Consider the following 23364-nt stretch of genomic DNA (forward strand, 5'->3'; position numbering starts at 1 on the left):
AGGCTCATTGAAGTGAATAAGCATTTCATTGTTCGACCAGACGTAACCTGTGGACAGGTGTGGCACTGTTTTTGTGGCACTGTTTTTGAAAGACAATACTGTTTACCTTTGTAGATGATGAACACTCCAACAAAACTGCATGACTAACCAGTTCTAAATGGTATGCCAAGATAAACTGTAAATTGGGCCTGCATCCAGCTGAAGCAGACAGTGAGAACAACATCGTAAGGAGAGCCCTGCCTTGCACCTGCTTTCTTCCAGAAAGCATAAACTTTACCACTCCTACAATTGGTGATAACAAAGAACAGCTAGCAGAGCTCTCTTCTCATCATGTACTTTTTAGTTGGATACAGCCTCTAATGGTGCTATCAGGGTCGGACTGGCTTACCAGTGTACCAGAAGATCATCTGCTGGGCCCAGGCTCTGATACTATAATGGGCTCAAAGAGCCAAGAGAAAATAAATATGGCTTCTTTGGAGCCAATCACTTGCCATTAGGGTTTAAGTTTTTGATCCAAAATCTATAAAATTTTATTGATGGTATAAGGGTTAGGCCTCTAGTGGTCCCCGGGTACCTCAGTCTCACAGTGAGTACTATAAAGGCTGTAGAGACCTTTTGTCTCCATTTGTTTTCTGCAGGTTGCATGTATTCTCTTATGTTGCAAGTTGCACAATTCCAATCAGTAAGAAATCCATTAGACTAGCTTTCTGACAGCTCATCTGTAGTCTTTCCTCCCTTCTCTCCTGAATGCAAATGTGAACTGAATTCTTTACAGCCAAATAAAACAGCAAAATAAACATACATGAAAAGGAATTTCATTGTGTTAATGTTCAGAAGAGCAGAGAGTGAGACTATAGACGTAGCTGTCAGAAAGCTTGTCTTATTAATTTTACACTGAATGGCACTGAGCAGCCTGCAATGTATGTGAATACATGCAGGCTTCAGAAGACAAATAGTGCAACATTTTTAAAGAAAAACCCACACTCACTGATTGCTAGAATGATAGAAGCGCTCACATAACAAGTTCTCTTTCCACTCTGCAGGAGTCGGAATTAAGACAGGCCTATATACTTTCTACTCAGCCCACCTCCTGCAGCTACAGTGGTGCTTGAAAGGTTGTGACCGATTCAGAATTTTCGATATTTCTGCATGAATTTGACCTAAAACTACATCAGATTTTCAAACTAGTCCTAAATGTATATAAGATAACCAAATCAAACAAATGGGTGAAAAATATTATCCTTGGTCATTTATTTATTGAGGAAAATGTCTGTCAATCTTTAAGATTGGCAGATAAGTGGAAGGTGAAATTAGAGTCTTCAATGAATGGTCTTACGAACAGTGGATGTGGATCCACTGTGCCAACCAACCGGTTTGACTTTGGGCTAGTCCTGGCGGTCCCCTGGTATTCACCCTTTAACCCCTATACAGGGATCTGACCTTTGCTGCAGTGGAGCCACCAAGCCACTATCTCTTGGAAAAGTCCCGCTGTGGTTGGCTGCTTACCCACAAGAATTAGAGAAACCAATGCATGGCACCGAAGAATCAGGCAATACACACAGGAAACAGGCAATTGTGAGGGCTGACAGAATTTGGGCAAATCTGTAAACAAATCCAAAAGTAAGGGTAGGTGGCATAGGATCAGGAGATCGGTACACAGACAGAACAAGGAATAATAGCCCAGGAGGAAGAACTGCTCTAGTCCTAGGAGCAAGGATGGGGAAAAAGTCACTGTACTAGACTTTTGCAGCCAGATCCACTACCACTCCCATCTTCCACTCTGGCTTCTCAGGGGCTTGTGGATACTTTTGCCCTATCCTTTTGTTCTCGCAGGAGATAAGCCGCCAAACGTGGCTGCCAGAAATTTCCCTACTCTCCCATTGAATACTTTGGCTGAGACGAACTTGTATGTCTATGGGAGAGCTGGGAGGGAGTCGTGAGAGATAACAATAGGATGAACAATTGTTTGGCTGACCATTGACTGTGTATGGTTACCCTTATGCTTTAGTGTGGGTGCTTATGTGTCCCTTTTATTAGCAAGGTGGTTCTATAGAAAAAAAATACATTTAATTTTATTTAAAAACTTTAATGCTTTAAAACTTAAACAGATACTCAGGACTGAAGACAGTATAAACAGGCCAACGCACTGAGCCTCCTTGTTGATGAAGGAAATGCATTCAACCAAGGCCGCTCTAATATACATTTCTATGCAAATCTCTGTAAATTAAATTCAAGCAGGTTTGGAGCCTTGGCCTTAAAATACTTTTCTTTACCGAATATGCTGTACATCATTTAGCAGCAGACGCTAAAGCAATTTTCCACAATTGCAAAATACAGGATCAGCTCTTTAATTTCTACAATTTAGCTGTCATTACTGTCAGCAGGATCATGTCTTAGCACACAACAGGGTTTAGAATAAAATGATGCATTTAAATAAGCACAGCCTGCGGGGTGACCACAGATGGGATGTAAATTATTAAAGAGCTTCTTACCTTGGGCATGTATTAGGGTATATCACAGCAAGTTGCTTTATATTGATGTTCATGAAAATTATGGAGTAAATGAATTTACACAAACTCTTTACTTTTTGCAGAGGGGTCAAGTATACGGCTAATAAATCAGACATACTGTGGAAATTGTTTTTGGAAAAACCTTATTACAATTTGTTTGCCGCCTCATTTGTATTTCTCGGGATACAGAGCAGGATTAGCTGTTACATTATTGCAGGGAGAATAAAAAAATCCAGGATATTGATGGCTTGCTTGGTTCTTTTCTACCAAGTCAATTTTTTTCTAGGTGTTGATGCATTCTTTAACTTTTAATTGTGTTTTATTGTGTTGTTTGTAAGTATGATCTTCACGACAATATCCAAAGTCAGCTTTCATGCCTTAAATTGGTTGTCCCACAGTTTAATCTAGGAAGAGGAAATGTAATTTAAAAACAAAAAAAAAAAAAAAAAAAAAAAAATTAGCCTCTTGTTAAATCTACAACAATTCCAGGACTGACGCTCCAGTGGTTTCCACCAGTCCATCACTGGTCTAGTACTGGACATTTCAGCATCACATCTGATGCCAGTGAGTTGCTGTACCAGCGGTGACCGCCAGCACATTAGCGCTGGAGCTGTGGGGGATTTAAAAGGGCCATTTACCCTCTCCTTCATGACCAGACTCATTTTCAGTTTTTCCAGTACATAGGTCCTTGAAAGCAATAAAAAAAATTCCATTCAGTAACTTTTGAGCAGCCTCTTTTCAGTGACATATGGTTTTACTTTTATGTCATTTTCATTTAAGTGTTTTTTTATACCCACAATTTTTTTAATAGCACAAAAGTATACATTTTGTGCGTGATGGTGTTTTTTTAGAATTTTTTTACTTTGTCTTTATTTTTTGAATTTTCACAATTTGTGCCCTCCATAAGGTCATACAAGACCTTTGAGAGAAATTTTACATTACATTTTTTTTACTGCTGATTTCCTCTAACTGGGGCTGGCATATTAGCCTAAGTTACTGGGGGAATACAGCCTCCAGATACATTATAGAAGGTGGGTCACTATCACTGCAGAGCTAACCTGGGCCTAATAAGACCTAGCAGCTCATACAGATGCCCAGCCACATGACCACTGGGACCGGAGCAGGAAGTGACATTGCCATTTCATCATCTCTATACACATGCAGCACTGTGGAAGACAGGGACAGCAAAAAAACATCCTTCCTTACTCTATGGGAAGCCCAGCTGTCACTGACCGTCAGCTCCTCATTCCTGCAGCTGTACAGTTAACGTGCAGCTGTGATCCTTGCAAGGACATTTAGAAACAATAAGTGCCGACCAATAAGTGTCAACCTGCAGTTACCAAGTGGTTAAAAAAACATCAACACAAAGTTTTTGAGATAAATGTTTAATTTTTTTTTTGTAAATGAAGTCTATTGTCTCAAAATGGAGAAGACTGAAGACAGTGATGAGTGTTCCCAAGTTTAGTTAGCCTTTGAAAGGTCCTTGAAGAACATCAATAGGAACTGTATTGTGCCAGTGACTTACTTATTTTCAGCCTCCGTTATTTTTGCGCGTTAGATCTTGTGTCCCCTGATGATTCCGCAGCCTCTGCTGTGTGGACAGGAAGTCAGTTACTCTATTCATCCCTATGACAGCCTTGATGTCAGTCTCATAGGGATGACTACAGAAATTAGAATTCTGTGAAATTCGGAATTCTGTGATTGCCTCTCTAAATTCCTTAACTCCTATTGACTACGCATGTAAAGTGATTATATCAGAAGGGGCAGATCTACTGAGCAAAATGCACTAGAATTCTGGTGGAAATTGTGCCCAAAAAAGTGGTGCACTGATAAATCTCTAATGTATTATGTGTTTTAGATTTTTTTTTTGCATCTTCTATACAGTTTAAAAAGAGTATAAAATAAAGTGTGGCTAGGAGGAGTCAGAAGGAGGAGAAATCATCATTTTTCAGTTATTTTTATTCTAGCACTTTTAGAAATACAAATCTAAAAGTATGTATAATATAAGAAATATAATAATAAAATATAATAAATGGTAATTCCAAATATGAATTGGATATTTATTCATAAAGCTTTAAATGTGAGTTTATATACAATTTCTGACAATATTTAAGTTCATCGCTCTCCTTCATGGCTCTTCTGTTAATGTTTTGTTTAGTACAATAAATTACTTGATAATGGCTAATTGCATCTCTCTTCAGAATATCATGGGGCGTTCATATTTAACAAGAAATAGCTATTTCTTCTTCATTGAATAATGCATTCCCAGTGGTCCTAAAACTGAACCAGTGTGTCTTCTAGGAGATATGCCAATCTCCTCTAAGCCATAGCTATTTATCCTTTCTGGTAATTATGGGAACAAACATAAGACTCTGCAGAACTCCCTTGAGTGACAGGCATCTTTCAGCTGATAGAGCGAGTTCTGTTAGTCTTAATTAAATGAGAATCCCAATAAAGAATTGAGCATATTATGTATTTTTTTTACTCATAACAGCATTTTTTTTACAGTTTTTATTATTTCATTAAGGATTATATTTCGACTTAAAATGAGGTTTCATATACGAGGGAGCTCAATATTGCACTTTATTGGACATTATGGAATTATAGTTAAAAATCAATGGAACCATCAATCGTTTGCTATCCAGGGTTTCAAAATGACATAGAATAGATAGTCAATACTATACATTATTCTGCAGCTGCAATAAGATCAAATGCTGTCTTATGAGAAATGTTAATTTTTTTAATTTTCAGAATGTAAGTATAATACTAAAAAAACTAAGGGATCAGTATTACATTGACCATTTAATAATTGTAGCAGCATCTACAGTGATCTATCATTACTTGTACTGAAACTACACTTTCAGGGCATGTTGAGAAAGATAGATGTCAGAGACGCCCTGGATGGTTAAATGGGATTGTCATTTCAAATACCCGATAGGGAAATTCTAAGTTCATGGAAGGTGGTTCGTTGTTAAAATGCTATGCCTATCTTATACAGTGATGGCTTATTGCTAGGATTTGCCATCACTTTATGATTGGTAGGGGTTCGACCTGAGGAACCGCCACAGATCCTGAGAATGAAGAGACTGCACTGCTGGTTTATCACTGTGCCCCCTTTTTAGTTTGCCTTGCACAGTGGAATTCCCAGCTAGGATGTACAGGGAGCTGCAGCATGGTCCCTTGCCCTTGAATGCACAGCAATGACAGTGAAGGGGCTGCAGCAGTAACATGTATCCCCTGTAGCTGTATCCCCTTCATTATCAGGTATGATGGGGGTCCCAGAGGTGGAAAATATATGATATGCCATCATTTTGCCCCTTAAAGGAGGTCTCCAGCCGGAAGATATTGATGACCTATCTCTAGGATAGGCCATCATTATCAGATTGGTGGGAGTTCAACACCAAGCACCCTCACTGATCAGCTTATTTTGGCAGCTACCAGACCTAGAAAAACACAGTGGAAAGGGCCAGAATCTGAAGGCTCTGTCTACTGTGTAGTGGCCTTGCCAGTGTTCTTCAGCTTAGCTCCCATTCAAGTGAATAATATCCTGAGGCTAAGTCATCAGAATCTACTGGCTGGAAAAGCCCATTAGCTACCACCATCTATTAGTCACATCAAAAACTGTTACAAAATGTGTCATATGATCTGGTGGACCAAACATGTCTGTGTATTACTTACATAGTTCATTGCTTTCAGTTACAAAAGCAGGGATTCTACTGCTGGGTCCTCCCAGAGTTTACAGCTGATGGCTGGACTATAATGGCGGACCATTCCCCAAGTGGCCCACCAAAGTGCCAGTTAGGAAGTTAGTAGTTGAAAGCAGGGACAGGAAGTCCTCACTGGAAGTCAGTGGAGCCAAAATGGTCACCTGAGACCAGCAATGGGAAATAAATAAAAAAACTGGTCAGTTCTTCTACTTAACAACTGTATCCAACCATTCCCCTTGTCAATAGGACATGTTCGTACTCAGGCAGGCCCGTTTGGAGAGCATAGGCTGTGTAGGGACATGCCCCATTGAAAACTGTAATGGTAAGATCTAGTTGGCAATTTATTCAATCCAGGAGTAATAACTGTGGAACGGCACAATGCAGATGCTCCAAAAATTTCATCTACAAGTATTTATAAAGGCAGACATGTCAGTAGGGCTGAATCCTGTTCACCATGTGGCGCAACCAGTCCAATTTCTTAGCATTTACCACTGATTACTGTCCAATTTATGTAAATGTGGTATTGCATGATTCAAATCCTTGATGAATATAAAAGTTATTAATTTGCATCAATAAAAGTGGTTTACTGCATGGAAGAACGTGTTGTGGCTTTTCTATGTGAATATCGGGAAAACCGTCAGGTCCTCTATAATTTTGTTCACAACTCCTATGTACTGTGAATGTAATTTCCAAATGAGCTCTAAGTAATGTCTAGCAGCAGAGCGCATTTCATCTTCTTCCTTCCCTAATATAAAGTACGTCTGAACATTTAGTACCTGACTGCAGCTGCGGTTGGCGGTGCATTGTTTTTCATCGCATCCATCTGTAGTGATTATTTATTAATACATTTTGCAAGATATTTGTACTGGTTTTTCATGTTATTTTATTTTTAAGAAAAAACTATTTCACAATATCCATTTCTGTTTAAGGTCTCATTGAACTGGAAAACAATCACAGAGTGAAAGTTGCAGCAGATAAAAAACAGATGCCTTACTCCGAGTTTCAGTACATTCAAGTGGATGACTACAGTGAGTGTAAATTGAAATATTAGATACTTTTTTATTATTATTGTTCGCTATTTATATATTGCCAGCATGTTCCTCGCTGCTTTACAACCAAGAAATTACCCAAAAGCTTAAAGGGGGTTTCTAGGATTACTATGGTTTTTAAGCTTACCTTTTTTTTTGTTTGTTTTTACTCTATTGACCCATTTCAAACTGTAAACCAATCACTCTGGTTTATTTACATCCAGTGTGTAGCACTTCCTGTTGCTGCATCCAATCAAACGATTGCAGGTTCAAAACCCCTAAGGGGACTGAAAAAATATGAAAAACATTTAAATAGAGTTTTTAAAAATATTTAAATAACACTCTCCAATTTAATTTAATTTTTTAAAAGCCTTTGCCCATTTCACATACTAGAGACAGCATTTTTATACAGTTAAAATCTATATAAAATGTTGAGAAAATACCTTAATTTGCTTATCTGGTACCAATTTGGAATTACAGGATGTGTTCATCTGAGCTGCAATAATATTGTACAGCAGAAAAAGGACATACTTGCCAAAATATTGAACATAATATATAGACTATAAAAAAAGAAAATCTCTTTATAACAAAGCTAGAACCAGTCCTGTACCTCTCATGTATCCAGAGATCTCCCTATTCGTTGCTTCAATTGCTCTGCTAGATCCTCTTCAGGCTGGCTGCTCAGGGGGCAGGTCCTTTCTGCTAGAGTACTCTGTCACACCTCAGGGGATGTGTCCTTTCTACAATAGATCTCTCCCTACCACAGGTCAGGGGGGGGCCTTTCTGCTGCAGCTCTCTCCCTATCACAACTCAGGGGATATGACCTTTCTCGGAGAGTGTGTCCTTTCTGCTGCAGATCTCCCCCTGTAACCGTCACAGCTTCTGACAGTAGATATGGCTGGTGGCAGGTGAAGGATGGAACTGAGCATGTGCGACCACCTTATCAGATTAAAGAACAGGGGGCACCATTATAATGAAATAAATAAAAATATCTCATAGCTGGAGCATTTTTGTAACAGAAAGTAATGAATTTTTCATGCTGAATCATATTAAAATAACATTTAATGGTGGCACAATACCCTTTACATTGTGTTTGTTGTTCACTAGTGAAATTTTATTTAAGGATGTTCAAAGGTTGAAAATTCTGTACTGATTGAATTAAAGGGGTTGTCTGACTTCAGCAAGTGGCATTCATCATGTAGAGAACTTTAATACAAGGCACTTACTAATGTATTGTGATTGTGCATATTGCCTCCTTTGCTGGCTGGATTCATTTTTCTATCATATTATACACGGCTCGTTTCCATGGTAATGACCACCCTGCAATCCATCAGTGGGGTTGCGCATGCACACTATAGGAAAAAGTGCTGCCTCTCCGGTGACTGGGACTGTGGGAGCTCCTGTAGCATGCAAGCACGACCACTGCTTCTGGATTGCATGGTGGTCATAACCATGGAAATGAGCAGTGTAAAATGTGATGGAAAAATTAATCCAGCCAGCAAAGGAGACAATATGGACAATCACAATACATTAGTAAGTGCCTTGCATTAACATTCTCTACTTAATAAATGCTATTTGCAGAAGTGAGAGAACCCCTTTAAAATACCTTTATGGAGGTAGAAGATACCTATAACCGCTGCTCTGCCTATAACTCCCACTAGGGGGAGCTCCCCCTCGTGCATGCAGACAGAATGGCATCTTTTAACTTTTTTTTAAGTGTGTACATGTGATTTAAAGCTCTTTGTCAGAAAAGCAAAAATCAGATCCATTTAATGATATGTTAAGAAATTAATCAGCATAAAATGTTGGTGTTCAATGGTCGATATTTACTTTTGAGACAAAGGTACTGACTGTCGATGGTTTAAGTAAATCTTAACACAAAATGTTTGGTAGGACAATAATAACATTAATAATAATCATTAATAGCCATTGTGTTGGGAGCTTATTTCTGCTGCTTCCTCTTCTGCTCCGTAAAACAACAGATTTTAGCTGCTATAAATGTAACCGCTCAAGGGCATTGCCTCTAATTTAAGGAACATTGGCTCTGATGTTAACAGACATGAGAACAAATTCGCTATCAGTATGGTGTTAATAGTCAACTTGATACATGACGTCTGTATTGTTAATCTTAACGAACAAGATAGAACAATAGATCAAACGACAATTTAATTTACGAATGCTTGACTGAGCTGATTCTCCTAATGATTCTGTGCTTAATTTGACCTTAAATAACCCGGAGGAGTCTCTATAGCAGCTGTTTTCCGGGGAACATTTGCAATAAGCCTTATAATGCTCTATTATTTTCTTCCTTCAGAACTGCCAATGCAGATTATCAAACCGGCAACCTTCATAAACACAGCGCATTTCCCTGTTTTGCTTGTTGTGTAAGTATAACGTCAATGCTTTCAAAAATGTAGACTAATTAAGCTTTTTTTTCTTGGTAGAAATGAGATTTTTTTCACCTAAATTGAAATTTGCAGAGCTTGTGAACCACTGGCCATTAGGAAGCATAATCAGAAAATGAATACTTCTGTTACACTTTATGAACTGGTGAATCTACCAAACAGTGACCTGGACAAAATGACAAGTCACGTGAAATGACTTACTATGGACAGCAGCTTCTAGTGGGATAAATGGCGAAATTAGTTGTCTCCTAACCCAGTAATTGAAGCAGGATCTTCAATGTCAATTAAAAGCCTTCTGTGAAACATGTCATCACTGCAATAAAATGTTACCAAGCAGGAACGCGCTAAAGGGGTTGTCCTGTTAAAATAAATGTTCCTATAAATACAGAAATAGCAAGTATTTTATTATCCAATCTACTTCGATCTGAAGGTATCTGATCTAGATCCTGGCACCTCCACTTCCAGCTTCTGCTCCACACACAACAGCGCTGAGTGTGAAGGGAGTCGCTGACTGTTATGGGCAGAGAGCATGGGCCCACTGTGCCAACCAACCAGTTTGACTTTGGGCTAGTCCTGAGGGTGTTATCTTGGCAGTGCCCTGGTTTTTACCCTTTTAACCCCTATACAGGGATCTGTATAGGGGATCTCTTGGCCCATGTAATGCTGTGATGAAGAATAGGACTTAGGTATTCCCATCACGCACAGAACTGTGCCGAAACGGGAATGCTGTCCTGTGTCAAGCACAAGCTAGAAGTAGGGGTGCCGGAACCAGGATCTGTCTTCAGATTACAACAAGTTGGATAATCAAAGAATATTAGTAAGTACTAAAATGTGCTATTTTGCTCTATTTAAGGATTTTTTAACTAGTCAACCACTTCAAAGTATCCCCATTAATGGAGCTTTAATTTAATCAGCAAACTTCCACACAGTTGTAATTTTTAAGAAAAATGCAATACATTCATTACCCCTGAATTAATTGTAGAAATCAACATATAGGTGCCTATTGTTGTAGCTATTCATATTTTATTTTATTTTTCTCTTTACCTGCAATTACTGACTGATCAAATGTACGAGGCTCAATCAAATGTTTTATGAATACCATAATATATGTTATTTATTCACTTAAAAGGCGCCGACATATTCCACAGCATTTAACAGACATTATCATTGCTTACTGTTCCATATCAGTATGTCTTTGAAACATGGGTGGAAACTAGAGTATCCAGAGGAAACCCACACATACACAGGGAGAACATACAAACTCCATGCAGATGTTGTCCTTGATCAGATTCAAACCTAGGCCCCCAGTGTTGCAAGTCACCCATGCTAACGACCAAACCACTGTGTTCACTGTGTTATTTCAGAGAAAACATAACACATTTGACCTGTATGACCACCCAAAGACAGAAGATTTAAAACCTGATCTAGGGTATTTTATTTTTAGATTTATTAAAAGTCAAGCAGAGGTAACTCTACAACTCTATGTATAAGCTGCCAACCCTGCATAAGAAATAGTGATACAGTCAAATCTTGCCTGTCTAGAACTGTATTTATGGGAGGAAACATAAGGTATAAATTATATTTAGGGAGATACATCAAACATAAATAAATGAAAATAATAAGAGTTTCCATTGAATATGCAGTTCTGGTTGATGGAATTTCTGTCACACATAGGATTTCTCCAAGAATGTCGAATTTCATATTATTTTTCATGTGGCATTGTCATTTGACATTACCTAGATTCAATGTAAAGTTACAATCGCTCATGATAAGTGGAATTTTTCCCTCGACTTTGACTTTCCATCCGATGTTGCAAATTTGCTGTTTTTGGACAAAAGCATGGCTTATGAATAATGGGCATATGGAGTAGAATCACTTGGTGAGAACTTTCATATATTAGTAACATACATAGTAACAGTAACATAGTATATAAGGCCGAAAAAAGACATTTGTCCACCCAGTTCGGCCTGTTATCCTGCAAAATGATCCAGAGGAAGGAAGAAAAAAAAACTGTGAGGTAGAAGTCAATTTTCCTCACCATAACTCCCTGAATCGACGACCCCTCTCTAGTAGCTATATCCTGTAATATTATTACACTCCAGAAATACATCCAGGCCCCTCTAGAATTCCTTTATTGTACTCACCATCACCACCTCCTCAGGCAGAGAGTTCCATAGTCTCACTGCTCTTACCGTAAAGAATCCTCTTCTATGTTTGTGTACAAACCTTCTTTCCTCCAGATGCAGAGGATGTCCCCTCGTCACAGTCACAGTCCTGGGGATAAATAGATGATGAGAGAGATTTCTGTACTGACCCCTGATATATTTATACATAGTTATTAGATCTCCCCTCAGTCTTCTTTTTTCTAAAGTGAATAACCCTAATATTGATAATCTTTAAGGGTACTGTAGTTGCCCCATTCCAGTTATTACTTTAGTTGCCCTCCTCTGTACCCTCTCCAGCTCTGCTATGTCTGCCCAGAACTGTACACAGTACTCCATGTGTGGTCTGACTAGCAATTTGTAAAGTGGTAGGACTATGTTCTCATCACGGGCATCTATGCCCCTTCTGATGCAACCCATTATCTTATTGGCCTTGGTAGCAGCTGCCTGACACTGGTTTTTATTGCTTAGTTTGCTGTTCAAATTCCTAGGTCCTTTTCCATGTCAGTGTTACCCAGTGTTTTATTATTTAGTATGTACGGGTGACTTGCATTATTCCTTCCCATGTACATAACCTTACATTTGTCAGTGTTAAACCTCATCTGCCATTTCTCTGCCCAAGCCTCCAATCTATCCAGATCCCTCTGTAGCAGTGTACTGTCCTCTTCAGTGTTAATTACTTTACACAGTTTAGTGTCATCTGCAAAAAATGATATTTTACTGTGCAAGCCTTCTACAAGATCATTAATAAATATATTGAAGAGAATAGAGCCCAATACTGATCCCTGTGGTACCCCACTAGTGACAGTGACCCAATCTGAGTGTGTACCGTTAATAACCACACTCTGTTTTCTATCATTGATTCAGTTACTTACCCACATACAGACATTTTCTCCTAGTCCAAGCTTTCTCATTTTATGTACTAATCTTTTATGTGGTACAGTGTCAAATGCTTTTCAGAAGTCCAGATATACCATATCCATTGATTCGCCGCTGTCAAGTCTAGAGCTTACCTCATAGAAACTGATTCAATTAGTTTGACATGACTGATCCCTCATGAAACCCTGCTGATTTGGCGTTATTTGCTTATTTTCATTGAGGTACTCCAAGATCGCATCTCTTAGAAAACCTTCAAACAGTTTACCCACAACAGATGTTAAACTTACCAGCCTATAGTTTCCGGGCTCTGTTTTTGGACCCTTTTTGAATATTGGCACTACATTTGCTATGTGCCAATCCTGTGGAACACTACCTGTTAGTATAGAGTCCTTAAATATCAGAAATAAGGGTCTGGCTATGACATTACTTAATTCTCTTAGGATACAGGGGTGTATGCCTCTGGTCCTAATCTTTTTAGGACCCCGCTGTAGTTCTTTTTGGGTCAGACAGGGCACTTTTTAATGTGGAATTAACTTTTACATTCTGCATTTCATCTGACAGTTTATTTTCCTCAGTGAATACAGTGGAGAAAAAAATATTTAATAGCTTTGCTTTCTCCTCATCGCTCTATGCAACTCCCCCCTCATTACTCTGTAGAGGGCCGACACCTTCAGATTTAAACTTTTAACCATTTATATAATTGAAGAACATTTTAGGGTTAGTTTTGCTCTCTTTGCCAATTAATCTCTCGGTCTATAGTTTGGCGGCTTTTATTTGTTTTTTACATATTCCATTTTTTTCCTTTTAGTTTTTCAGTGCTTCCTTGCTACCCTCCTGTTTTAGTGATTTAAATGCTTTCTTTTTTATGTCATTTATTGCTTTCTTTACAGTTCTATTTATCCACATTGTTTTTTTCTGGTTTCTTAACCTTTTATTCACATAAGGTAGGTACCTCTCACAATTAGATTTTAGGATGCTTTTAGAAATATCCCATTTTGTGGCTGTATTTTTATTTTTGAGGACTTTGTCTCAGTTAGTAAGGCCTATGGCATCTCTTAGTTGGCTAAATTTAGCTTTTTAGAAGTTTGGTATTTTTGTTCCTCCTTCAAGAAACACTCTTTTGAATGATAATTGGAAGGTTACTACTTTATGGTCACTATTTCCCAGGTGTCCCTCAACCTGCATATCTGTTGTTCTGTCAGGTCTATTGGTTAATACGAAGTCCAGTATGGCCGCCCCCCTAGTCGGGTCCTAAAGCAGTTGGGAAAGGTAATTGTCTTTGGTTATTGCCAAGAACCTGTTTCCTTTATGAGATATGCAAGTTTCAGTTTCCCAGTCTATATATAGGTAGTTGAAGTATATCTGGGTAGTTGAAGTAGTAGATTTATTTAATATACTCACTTATACAGCGCTGACATATTCCACTGCGCAGACATTAGCATCATGCTGTGCCCAATGGGACTCATAATCTAAGTTCCCAGTATGTCTTTGGGGTGTGGAAAGAAACTGAGAAACTGGTGTACCTAGAGGAAACTCACATAAACACAGGGACAACATAAAAACTCGATGCAGATGTTGCCCTTGGTCAGACTCGAACCTAGGGCCCCAGCGCTGCATGGCACCAGTGCTAATCACTGAGCCACAGTGACAACAAGTGTCATCATATAAGCGACAATTGTCACTATTGGACCCAGATTAATTTTATTAACCTCTTCAGGACACAGGGCGTACCGGTACGTCCTGAGAATTTTCGATCACTGCAGCGCCGCCAGCGGTGATCGGAACCAAATGCCTGCCAAAATCATTCGGCAGGCACTCTGTACCAATGCCGGTGTTGTGACCACCAATCACTGTCCTGTGATCCTGTGAGTTGGCGATCACGTCACCTCTCAGGATAGCCTGCGATTGGTCCCCATGCGGCATGTGGGCGGAGAGCGACAAGTTTGAATCCGCCGCTGCTCTCCTTCCTCATTCCGGTCCGTGGAGGGGGGAGAGCAGCAGGAGATCACGCTGCCCACCAGCTGTACAAACTTTGTGAGAGTACCTCAGTACCTACAAGTTTCGTGTGTACGAGGGGCGAGATTCCCGTAATCAATCCCCAGAATGTCCCCCCACTCTGGGTGTTAGTGGGAAACTTGTGTGGGACCTTATGCACCAACTGCTAGATAAGGGTTACCACTTATACGTGGATAACTTTTTTTATAAAAAAAAACTTACATAAAAAAAGTGTAATAGCAAGCGATCAAAAAGTCATATAGCCCCCAAAATAGTGCCAATAAAACCGTCCCCTCATCCCGCAAAAAATGAGCCCCTACCTTATGCAATCGGCTAAAAAAAAAACATTTAAAAAATGACTCTTAGACTATAGAGATACAAAAAAAATTTTTTTTTGTATACAAAAAGATAATAGTCTAAAACCGAAATAATTGTAAAAAAATAGACTTATTAGGTATCGTCGCGCCGCGTCTGTAAAAATTCCCCATGACCCAACCCCCCAGATTAACACGGTCAAAAAAATAATTAAAAATGGTGCCAAAACAGCTATTTTTGGCTCTTTTCCATTTCTATTCGACATTTCCGGTAAAAAACAAGGGTTAACAGCCAAACAAAACTTAATATTTATTACCCTGATACTGCAGTTTACAGAAACGCCACATTTGTGGTTGTAAACTGCTGTATCAGTAAAAGGGAGGCGCAAAAGGAAAGGACCGACATGGTTTCTGGAAGGCCGATTTTGATGGCCTTTCTTATTGACACCATGTCCCTTTAGAAGCCCCCCTGATGCCCCCCTAGAGTAGAAACTCCCTAAAAGTGACCCCATCTAAGAAACTAAACCCCTTAAGGTATTCAAAACTGATTTTACAAACTTTATTAACCCTTTAGGTGTTCCTCAACAGTTAATGGCAAATGGAGATGAAATTTCAGAATATGAATTTTTTCCCACACGGCGCTCCTTTCCCTCTACACCCCGCCGTGTGGCCGTACAGTAGTGTACGACCACATATGGGGTGTTTCTGTAAATGGCAGAGTCAGGGCAATAAAGATACAGTCTTGTTTGACTGTTAACCCTTGATTTGTTAGTGGAAAAAATGGGTTAAAATGGAAAGATTGGCAAAAAAATGAAATTCTCAAATTTCATCCGAATTTGCCAATAACTCTTGTGCAACACCTAAAGGGTTAATGACGTTTGTAAAATCAGTTTTGAATACCTTGAGGGGTGTAGTTTCTTAGATGGGGTGCATCAGGGGGGTTTCAAATGGGACATGGTGTAAATAAACCAGTCCAGCAAAATCTGCCTTCCAAAAACCATATGGCGCTCCTTTCCCTCTACGCCCTACTGTGTGGCCGTACAGTAGTGGGCAATAAAGATACAGTTTTATTTGACTGTTAACCCTTGATTTGTTAGTGGAAAAAATGGGTAAAAATTGGCAAAAAAATGAAATTCTGAAATTTCATCCCCATTTGCCAATAACTCTTGTGGAGCACCTAAAGGGTTAACATTGTTTGTGAGATCAGTTTTGAATACCTTGAGGGGTGTAGTTTCTCACATGGGGTCATTTCAGAAAATTTCCAAGATTTGCTTCTAAACTTCTAAGCCTTGTAACGTCCCCAAAAAATAAAATAGAATTCCCCAAATGATCCAAACATGAAGTAGACATATGGGATATGTAAATTAAATACTCTTTTTTTGAGTTATTACTATGTATTGTAGAAGTAGAGAAATTGAAAGTTAGAAATTTGCAAATTTTTTAAAATTTTCGGTAAATTTGGTATTTTATATAAATAAAAATGATTTTTTTTTTACTCCATTTTACCAGTGTCATGAAGTACAATATGTGATGAAAAAACATTCTCAGAATGGCCTAGCTAAGTAAAAGCATTTTAAAGTTATCACCACATAAAGTGACACTGGTCAGATTTGCAAAAAATTGCCTGGTCCTTAAGGTGAAATAAGGCTGTGTCCTGAAAGGGTTAATTTATGTGGCTTCTGCCTTTTTCACCCCATGTGAAACAAGAGATTCAATGAGACAAATCTGGGTTTCAGACAATGTTCCAAAATGAACACATTTTCACTGCCTGTCCAATCAATGTGCAGAAGGTGCAGCAGTTACAGAGAAAGCGGAGCCTCAAGATGTAATTTCAATGCCCCCGTTGCTCTTAGAGGCTCATATGTATATATTAAAGCTTTATTTTTCTAAGCAATGTGGGCACATATGAACATGGGACCAACACAGATGTCTTCAGCTGTCAAGTGCACATGTAACAGGTCAGCACCCAATACAAGCTATATATTACAGTAAAATGTTACTTTATTACAGACCGATCTAAAGTATAAAAACAGAAGTTCAGGTTTTTGCAAGAAATGTGGATCTTTTAGCAGACGCAGCAGAGATGAAACAAAGCAGAAGTCCAAGGTCACACAGAGAATGCTCATCAGAGCCAAGTAATTAACTTGGAAAAGTAGTGTTCAGTTTGTCACTTGAGCAACAACAGTGCACAGGGGCACAGACATGGAGAACATTGGCATAAACTCCAGGAGATACCGAGAGCAGTAGCCAGTTACCAACCTTGAGTGATTCAAGTAGATAACAGGAGTAGTAACTAAGAATAGGGCTTGGATGGAACAAGGATGCTGGGAAGGGTGACCAGAAGTAGTCCTTGGACGGAACCAGTAGTCATCAGGACCTAGTCAAGGACATAGCCAAAAGTCATAAACAGGAAAGCAGATCAGGAACCAAACATAGTTACCAAAGGGTAAGGCAGGACATAGTCATGAATAACCAGTAGTGCTACAAATAACTTGGAACTAGAAACAAACTTGGAACAACACTATGTTTAACAGTCGCCATGTCCAGTTAGATTCCTTCAAATATGTGCAGTCTGAGCCACATTCCTATGAATGTATCCATCCAGTGACACTGGCCTTATGCATCCAGCATTTTCCACTTCCACAGGTCCAGCACTTTGTAACAAATACCTATTTTTGTACGCAAAACGGAAAAGTTTGAGACATGTTTTTTTTTTTTTTTTGTGGGGCCATGGAACGGACATACAGATTCGGGCGGCACATGGTGTGCTGTCCACCTTTTTTTCAGCCCCATTGAAACAAAAAAAAAGCTGAATGCATGGGGATCAAAAACACAGGCATGTGAATCCCCTCTTAACGTTGGTCATGTTCATGTTGTTTTTGTTATTTTATTAGCTATGAACACATTTAGAAAATCGTATTTTCTATTAGATCTCCTTGTCTCCAGAAGGGGCGTGAGTTGTGAGTAAGTAGCCAATTTGCAATGGGTTATAAATCATCAGCCTGGAGAGCATTACAGCCTTTTGGTGCTGAGTTTGCAGTTTGCATACATTGCAGTGAAGGCTTATCCAGATCTGATTAAGCCCTTGGCTGCTAAATAACAAGTATATACAATACCCAATCGTTTCAATGCATTATGGTGCTACCACCCGCTAAGCCTAATGCATATAATGAAGCATTTTATGTAAAACACCCCTATATAGTAAACTATTACTAAATGTACCAATTATAGCAGAATATATTACACACTGTAAATTATTATCCTCAGAACGCTCCTGCTGAGACTTAGGCATGGAAACCCCTGCATTAGCAAAATGTTTTATGTGAAGAATAACAGCATTCTATATTGAGTCACTACGATTAGCGTAACATAAAAGCAACCCAACACACATTTGTTTCCCCTTGATAATTATCTGTAGCATAGAAATTGAATTTTACATTAAGAATAATGTTTTAGCAATAATATAAAATGCAAGTACTTTTTATAAACGATAGTCTCCATATCTTTAATGACTCTTCGGGGCCAATCTCACTATTATTCACCAGAAAACATGGTATCTCATAAAGCATAAAGCTCACGTGTCTTCAGAAATATCACAAAATATCCCAAGTGCAAAAATGTCATTCAGGAGTCACTCTTTTTCAGACAGTTTCTATTCCTCAATGAAAAGGAACCACCTTTGTATGGTTTAGTGCCTCTAGATCAGTGATGCCCAACCTGCGACCTTCCAGCTGTTGTCAAACTACAACTCCCAGCATGCGCGGAGACCCTACAGCTATAAGCCTACAGAAGGACATAACGGGAGTTTTAGTTTTACAACAGCTGGAGGGCCACAGGTTGGGCATCCCTGCTCTAGAATCATGTGGCTCTAGATATGAAAAGCTGGAAGTTGGGCAGCCATGATTAATTTCCCAGTATTTTACCCCTAGAATATTGCAGGAACCTCTCCCTGTTACATTCCCTATATGTTCCTGCACGTTTTGTCAGCACATTAGGTATTCTGTCTAGTAGTGTACAGGTATTCTGCCTAGTACTGTACTTCGGTCTGGTGTTCCAGTTCAACTGCATAGAAGTCAAGTTCAATTGATGCTTCCATGTGGCCTTCGAGCTGCCAGGAAAACAGAGCTTGCATTGGCCTGCTAACTGAAAGAGCATAATGAGGCATATAAGAAAAACTAGAAAGCAAAACACTCTCCAATTCAGGACAGCCAAAACATGTTCGAATAAAGGGGTCGTCTAGTGATGAGCGGCAGGGGTCATATTCGAATTTGTGATATTTTGCGAATATTTATTAGAATATTAATCAAATATTTGCGAATTCGAATATTAAGTATATTCTACATTCTTTTTTTACTCGAAAATTGGCAAGGTAATGATCACGTAATATGCTAATATTACTCGATCAATACAGGCGTGGGTCAAAAACGAATATATAGCACTATAGAATATAGTACTATATATTTATTTTTTAGAATATTCGTCATTTTTTTCCATCTGAAATTATGATTCCTCCCTGCTTAAGTTGCTTGTTGGCCTATCAAGCAGGGAGGCATTATGTGTTCAGATGGAAAAAATCACAAATATTCGAAAATGAATATATTGCACTATATTCTACATATTCACAAATTCTCGAAGTGCCGATATTCGCGAATTATAATTTGTAATTTAAATATTCGCGCTAAACACTACTGATGACATATCTTTAGGATAGGCTATCAGTATCTAATCCAGAGGGATCCGACACCCCGCCGATCATCTGTTTGGGAGTAGCGTTATCATGGAAATACACAGCTCAATTCAGTGTGCAGAGAATGGAGTTGGTTACTTCAGTGCTGTTCCCATTCACTTACAGTAACCAGCTTCGTCCAATACACAATAGATGGCCCTGTGTAGTTTCACCAACAATTGTACTCCAGAACAGTTTATCAGCAGGTATGCAGGGGGTCAGACCCCCACTGATCAGATATTGATGGCCTATACTGAGGATAGGCCATCAATAGAAAAGGACAACCCCTTTAATATATTTTGCATTGGAGAGCAGCTTTATTTTGACATGGAAGTTTGCTCTATTTGAAGATTTAACTTTTTTGGTGTTCGTAATACAAAAGACAAGGCTCTTAAATCATCCATTTACAATGTTTTTTATACACAGTATGTGAAGATTAGCGGACTATTGTCATAGACCACTGTCCATGGTCTTACCTGGATCAATCAACCCCTTTTTGGTATTAGGTGTGCCAGACTGCGTTGACTATTTCTTTATTAAAGCACTGTTACTGAACATAGAGAGAACCATGCAGCTGTTCACAGTTGCACAGTACTGTCCATTTCTTGCACTGAGCAGTATGAACTCTGCAAGAAGGTACAGTATGCTGGATTAGATGAGCACAGGGCACAAGACAGACACATCGCTGAAGCCTGGAAGGTAGAAAAACACTAAACAACCAGGTAGCAATCCCTGTTTCTACTCTTGAGTACCAGGTATGGGGGGAATTACCCTTAAATTACTCTAAACCACAAGTGAAGACAATATTAACCCCTCCATTGTCCTAAAAAAAAACAAGGATAGGAACGCTAACCCTTTAATTACCCTAGTCTACCATGGAAGCAAATATTTACCTCTTTACTACTTTAAACCATGTTTATTTTTATTTTTGCCTATTTCTGATGTCTAAACTTGGGGACATCTTATACCACATCATATATTCTGCCTGATTGTGGATATGAGCCATTTCTACCATATCCCATGTACCGTACTGCCGTTTTTAACATTAACTCATTCATCCTTTGAACAAGCATTTTAGTCTATAATAAAAGCACCTCCTTTCTTTCTCATAGGGATGGTAATCCTGGCAGTCAGAGCACCTCAGAGAAGTTTGAGGTCAACTGGATAACAGCGTTGGTCAGCTCTTTCAGTGTTGTTGTTGTAAAGTTTGATGGACGTGGAAGTGGCTATCAAGGCACAAAGCTTTTGCATGAAGTGAGGAAAGAGCTGGGAAGTTTACAAGAAAAAGACCAGTTGTCCGCTCTGGGGTAAGTATACATGACATGACTTCTGTATTTGATGTAAATTATAACAGAAATAATACATTTGGTTGTATATTGGAAAATGTGTATTGGTCACTGTTGCATGTGTAGCTTAGATTGGATTTCAATTGGTTTAGTTTAGCCCAAACTTGGTGAAAATTAAAGATTTTGTTTGTTTTTGCTTCTCAGTGTGTTATCAATTATATTTATTCAACGTGTGAGTATGTGATGAACTAAAATTAATATCTATAGGCCAAATTTTATTCTCTTTGAGATTTAAAGGGGTTTTCCAAGACCCTCCTAAAAATGTAAAAATAAATAAATAGGGAACAGTAGGGAGTGTTATACAGTAACAAAAGATGCCTTACATGCCTGTCTGGTCCTCTGGTGTTCCAGTGATACAGCTCCTGTGCTCCTTGCCAGTCTTAGTTTCTGGTGTTGCAGCAATAACATCTCCAACTACTCTATGTGATCAGTGCAGTTAGTTAGGTATGAAATCACTACAGCTTGGATCTCTCTGCAGCACTGATGTCCTAACTACTTCATGAGACTGCTAGGGCCATTGATTGACTTCAGTGAGGAGCACTGGAATGGAGGAAGATCAGACAGGAGAAAAAGGCTTTTATATACATTTTTTGAGGGTCTCAGAACCCCCTTTACATTTGAATACCATTTTCCACTTTTAGATAGCAATGCTGCCAAATTTCAAGTATTAAGTAGTGTTGAGCACGAATATTCGAAAAGTGAATTTTTCTTGTGAATATCACCACTTTGAGAATTTGCGAATATTTAGAATATAGTGCTATATATTTGTTATATCGAATATTCATCATTTTTTGCCATCTGAACACATGATTCCTCCCTGCTTCTTGCTTGTGGGCCAATGAGTCATTGGCCCACAAGCAACTTAAGCATGGGGAAATCATGACTTCAGATGGAAAAAAATGACGAATATTCTAAAAAACAAAATTTGGAATATTCGTCATTTTTTCCATCTGAAGTGAACACTTAAGCTCCCCGATTCCACCTCCATGGGAGGCCCTCATCCTTCACCTTCTTTGAAGTCTATTCATGTGTATAGAAGTATATTCAGTATATAAGGAAGAAAAATAAGATTGAAAAATGATAAAAAATTTCTGTATATGCATAATACTTGATAAGAGTATCAGATATTCGTGAAATAATAATGTATATGTCCTTCGAGAAGAGAATAGAGTGAAACAATGTATTTTATACAGAAAATGCACTGAAATTGCATTAAAAATGCATGTGCGTTTTTCTTGGATTAGATGCGTTTTTTGTTTATAGGCATATGATTTCAAGTGGGAATCGCCAACTGGGACCAAAATGATTGATATGTTAGTGAAAGATTGGTTTGAGAGAATATAACTAGTGTTGAGCGCGAATATTCGAATTGCAAATTTTTTATCGAATATCGCAATTTCGAGATTTCAAGAATATTTAGAATATAGTTCTATATATTTGCGAAATCGAATATTTGTTGTTTTTTTTTGTTTTTTTTTTAATTGTTATATTTTTTTCTTTCCCACTTCCCTAAAGTTGTTCTTACCTGTCCTTTGGATTCCTGGCTTCCTGGCTGCTCCAGTCAGTGCCCGTTACCGCTTCTGCCGACTTCCGTGTTCATGGAGCATCCCCATCACCATGGGAACGTCTCCATATACTAGAATGTACTGTCGGATTTGAGAATTACGTTGAAATCACAATTCGATTAATTCAAGTTATAATAATCGAATTGCGATTTCAACTTAACACTGCTATATTCCATATTCGTTAATTCTAGCTTATTAGGCTAAGCCTAATATGGAATATAGCAGTGCTAAGTTGAAATCGCCATGCGATTACTTCGAGTTATATTAATCGCATTGCGATTTCAACTTTTTACGTATATTCTTAATATTGCTCTAACTTCGTCTTTTAGAATATTCGTAATATTGTAAAAGACGAAGTTAGAGCAATATTACGAATATTCTAAAAGACGAAGTTAGAGCAATATTAAGAATATTCGTAAAATACACATATAGATTGTAATTTAGCTAATATACTGCTATAGTAATCTTTTTAATAGTGTACATATTTTACAAAACTTAAGTTCAGAAGAGGCAAAAAAAATTAGAGAAAAAAAAGGATTATATATTAGCTAAATTACAATCTATATGTGTATTTTACGAAATTTCGTAATATTGCTCTAACTTCGTCTTTTAGAATATTACGAATATTACGAATATTGCTAATATACATATTAGCCTAGCCATAGTCAATTAGCATAGGAACGTTGCCTTATACTATCAAAAGAAAAATCGCAATACGCGATTAATT

At 38.4% G+C, this 23364-nt stretch overlaps 1 protein-coding gene across 2 annotated transcripts in view; it reads left to right on the forward strand.

Moving 5' to 3' along the window:
* The window catches only part of DPP6 (dipeptidyl peptidase like 6), a 1705234-nt gene that overhangs the window by 1623925 nt on the left and 57945 nt on the right, over positions 1–23364 (forward strand). For both annotated transcript variants that reach the window (XM_044293859.1, XM_044293858.1), the window contains exons 18-20: positions 7147–7245; positions 9560–9629; positions 20839–21033. In XM_044293859.1, coding sequence (XP_044149794.1) covers positions 7147–7245; positions 9560–9629; positions 20839–21033 — 364 coding nt within the window. The remainder of the gene's footprint in view (positions 1–7146; positions 7246–9559; positions 9630–20838; positions 21034–23364) is intronic.

Source organism: Bufo gargarizans, chromosome 5, assembly GCF_014858855.1.
Source record: "Bufo gargarizans isolate SCDJY-AF-19 chromosome 5, ASM1485885v1, whole genome shotgun sequence".
Lineage (NCBI taxonomy): Eukaryota > Metazoa > Chordata > Amphibia > Anura > Bufonidae > Bufo > Bufo gargarizans.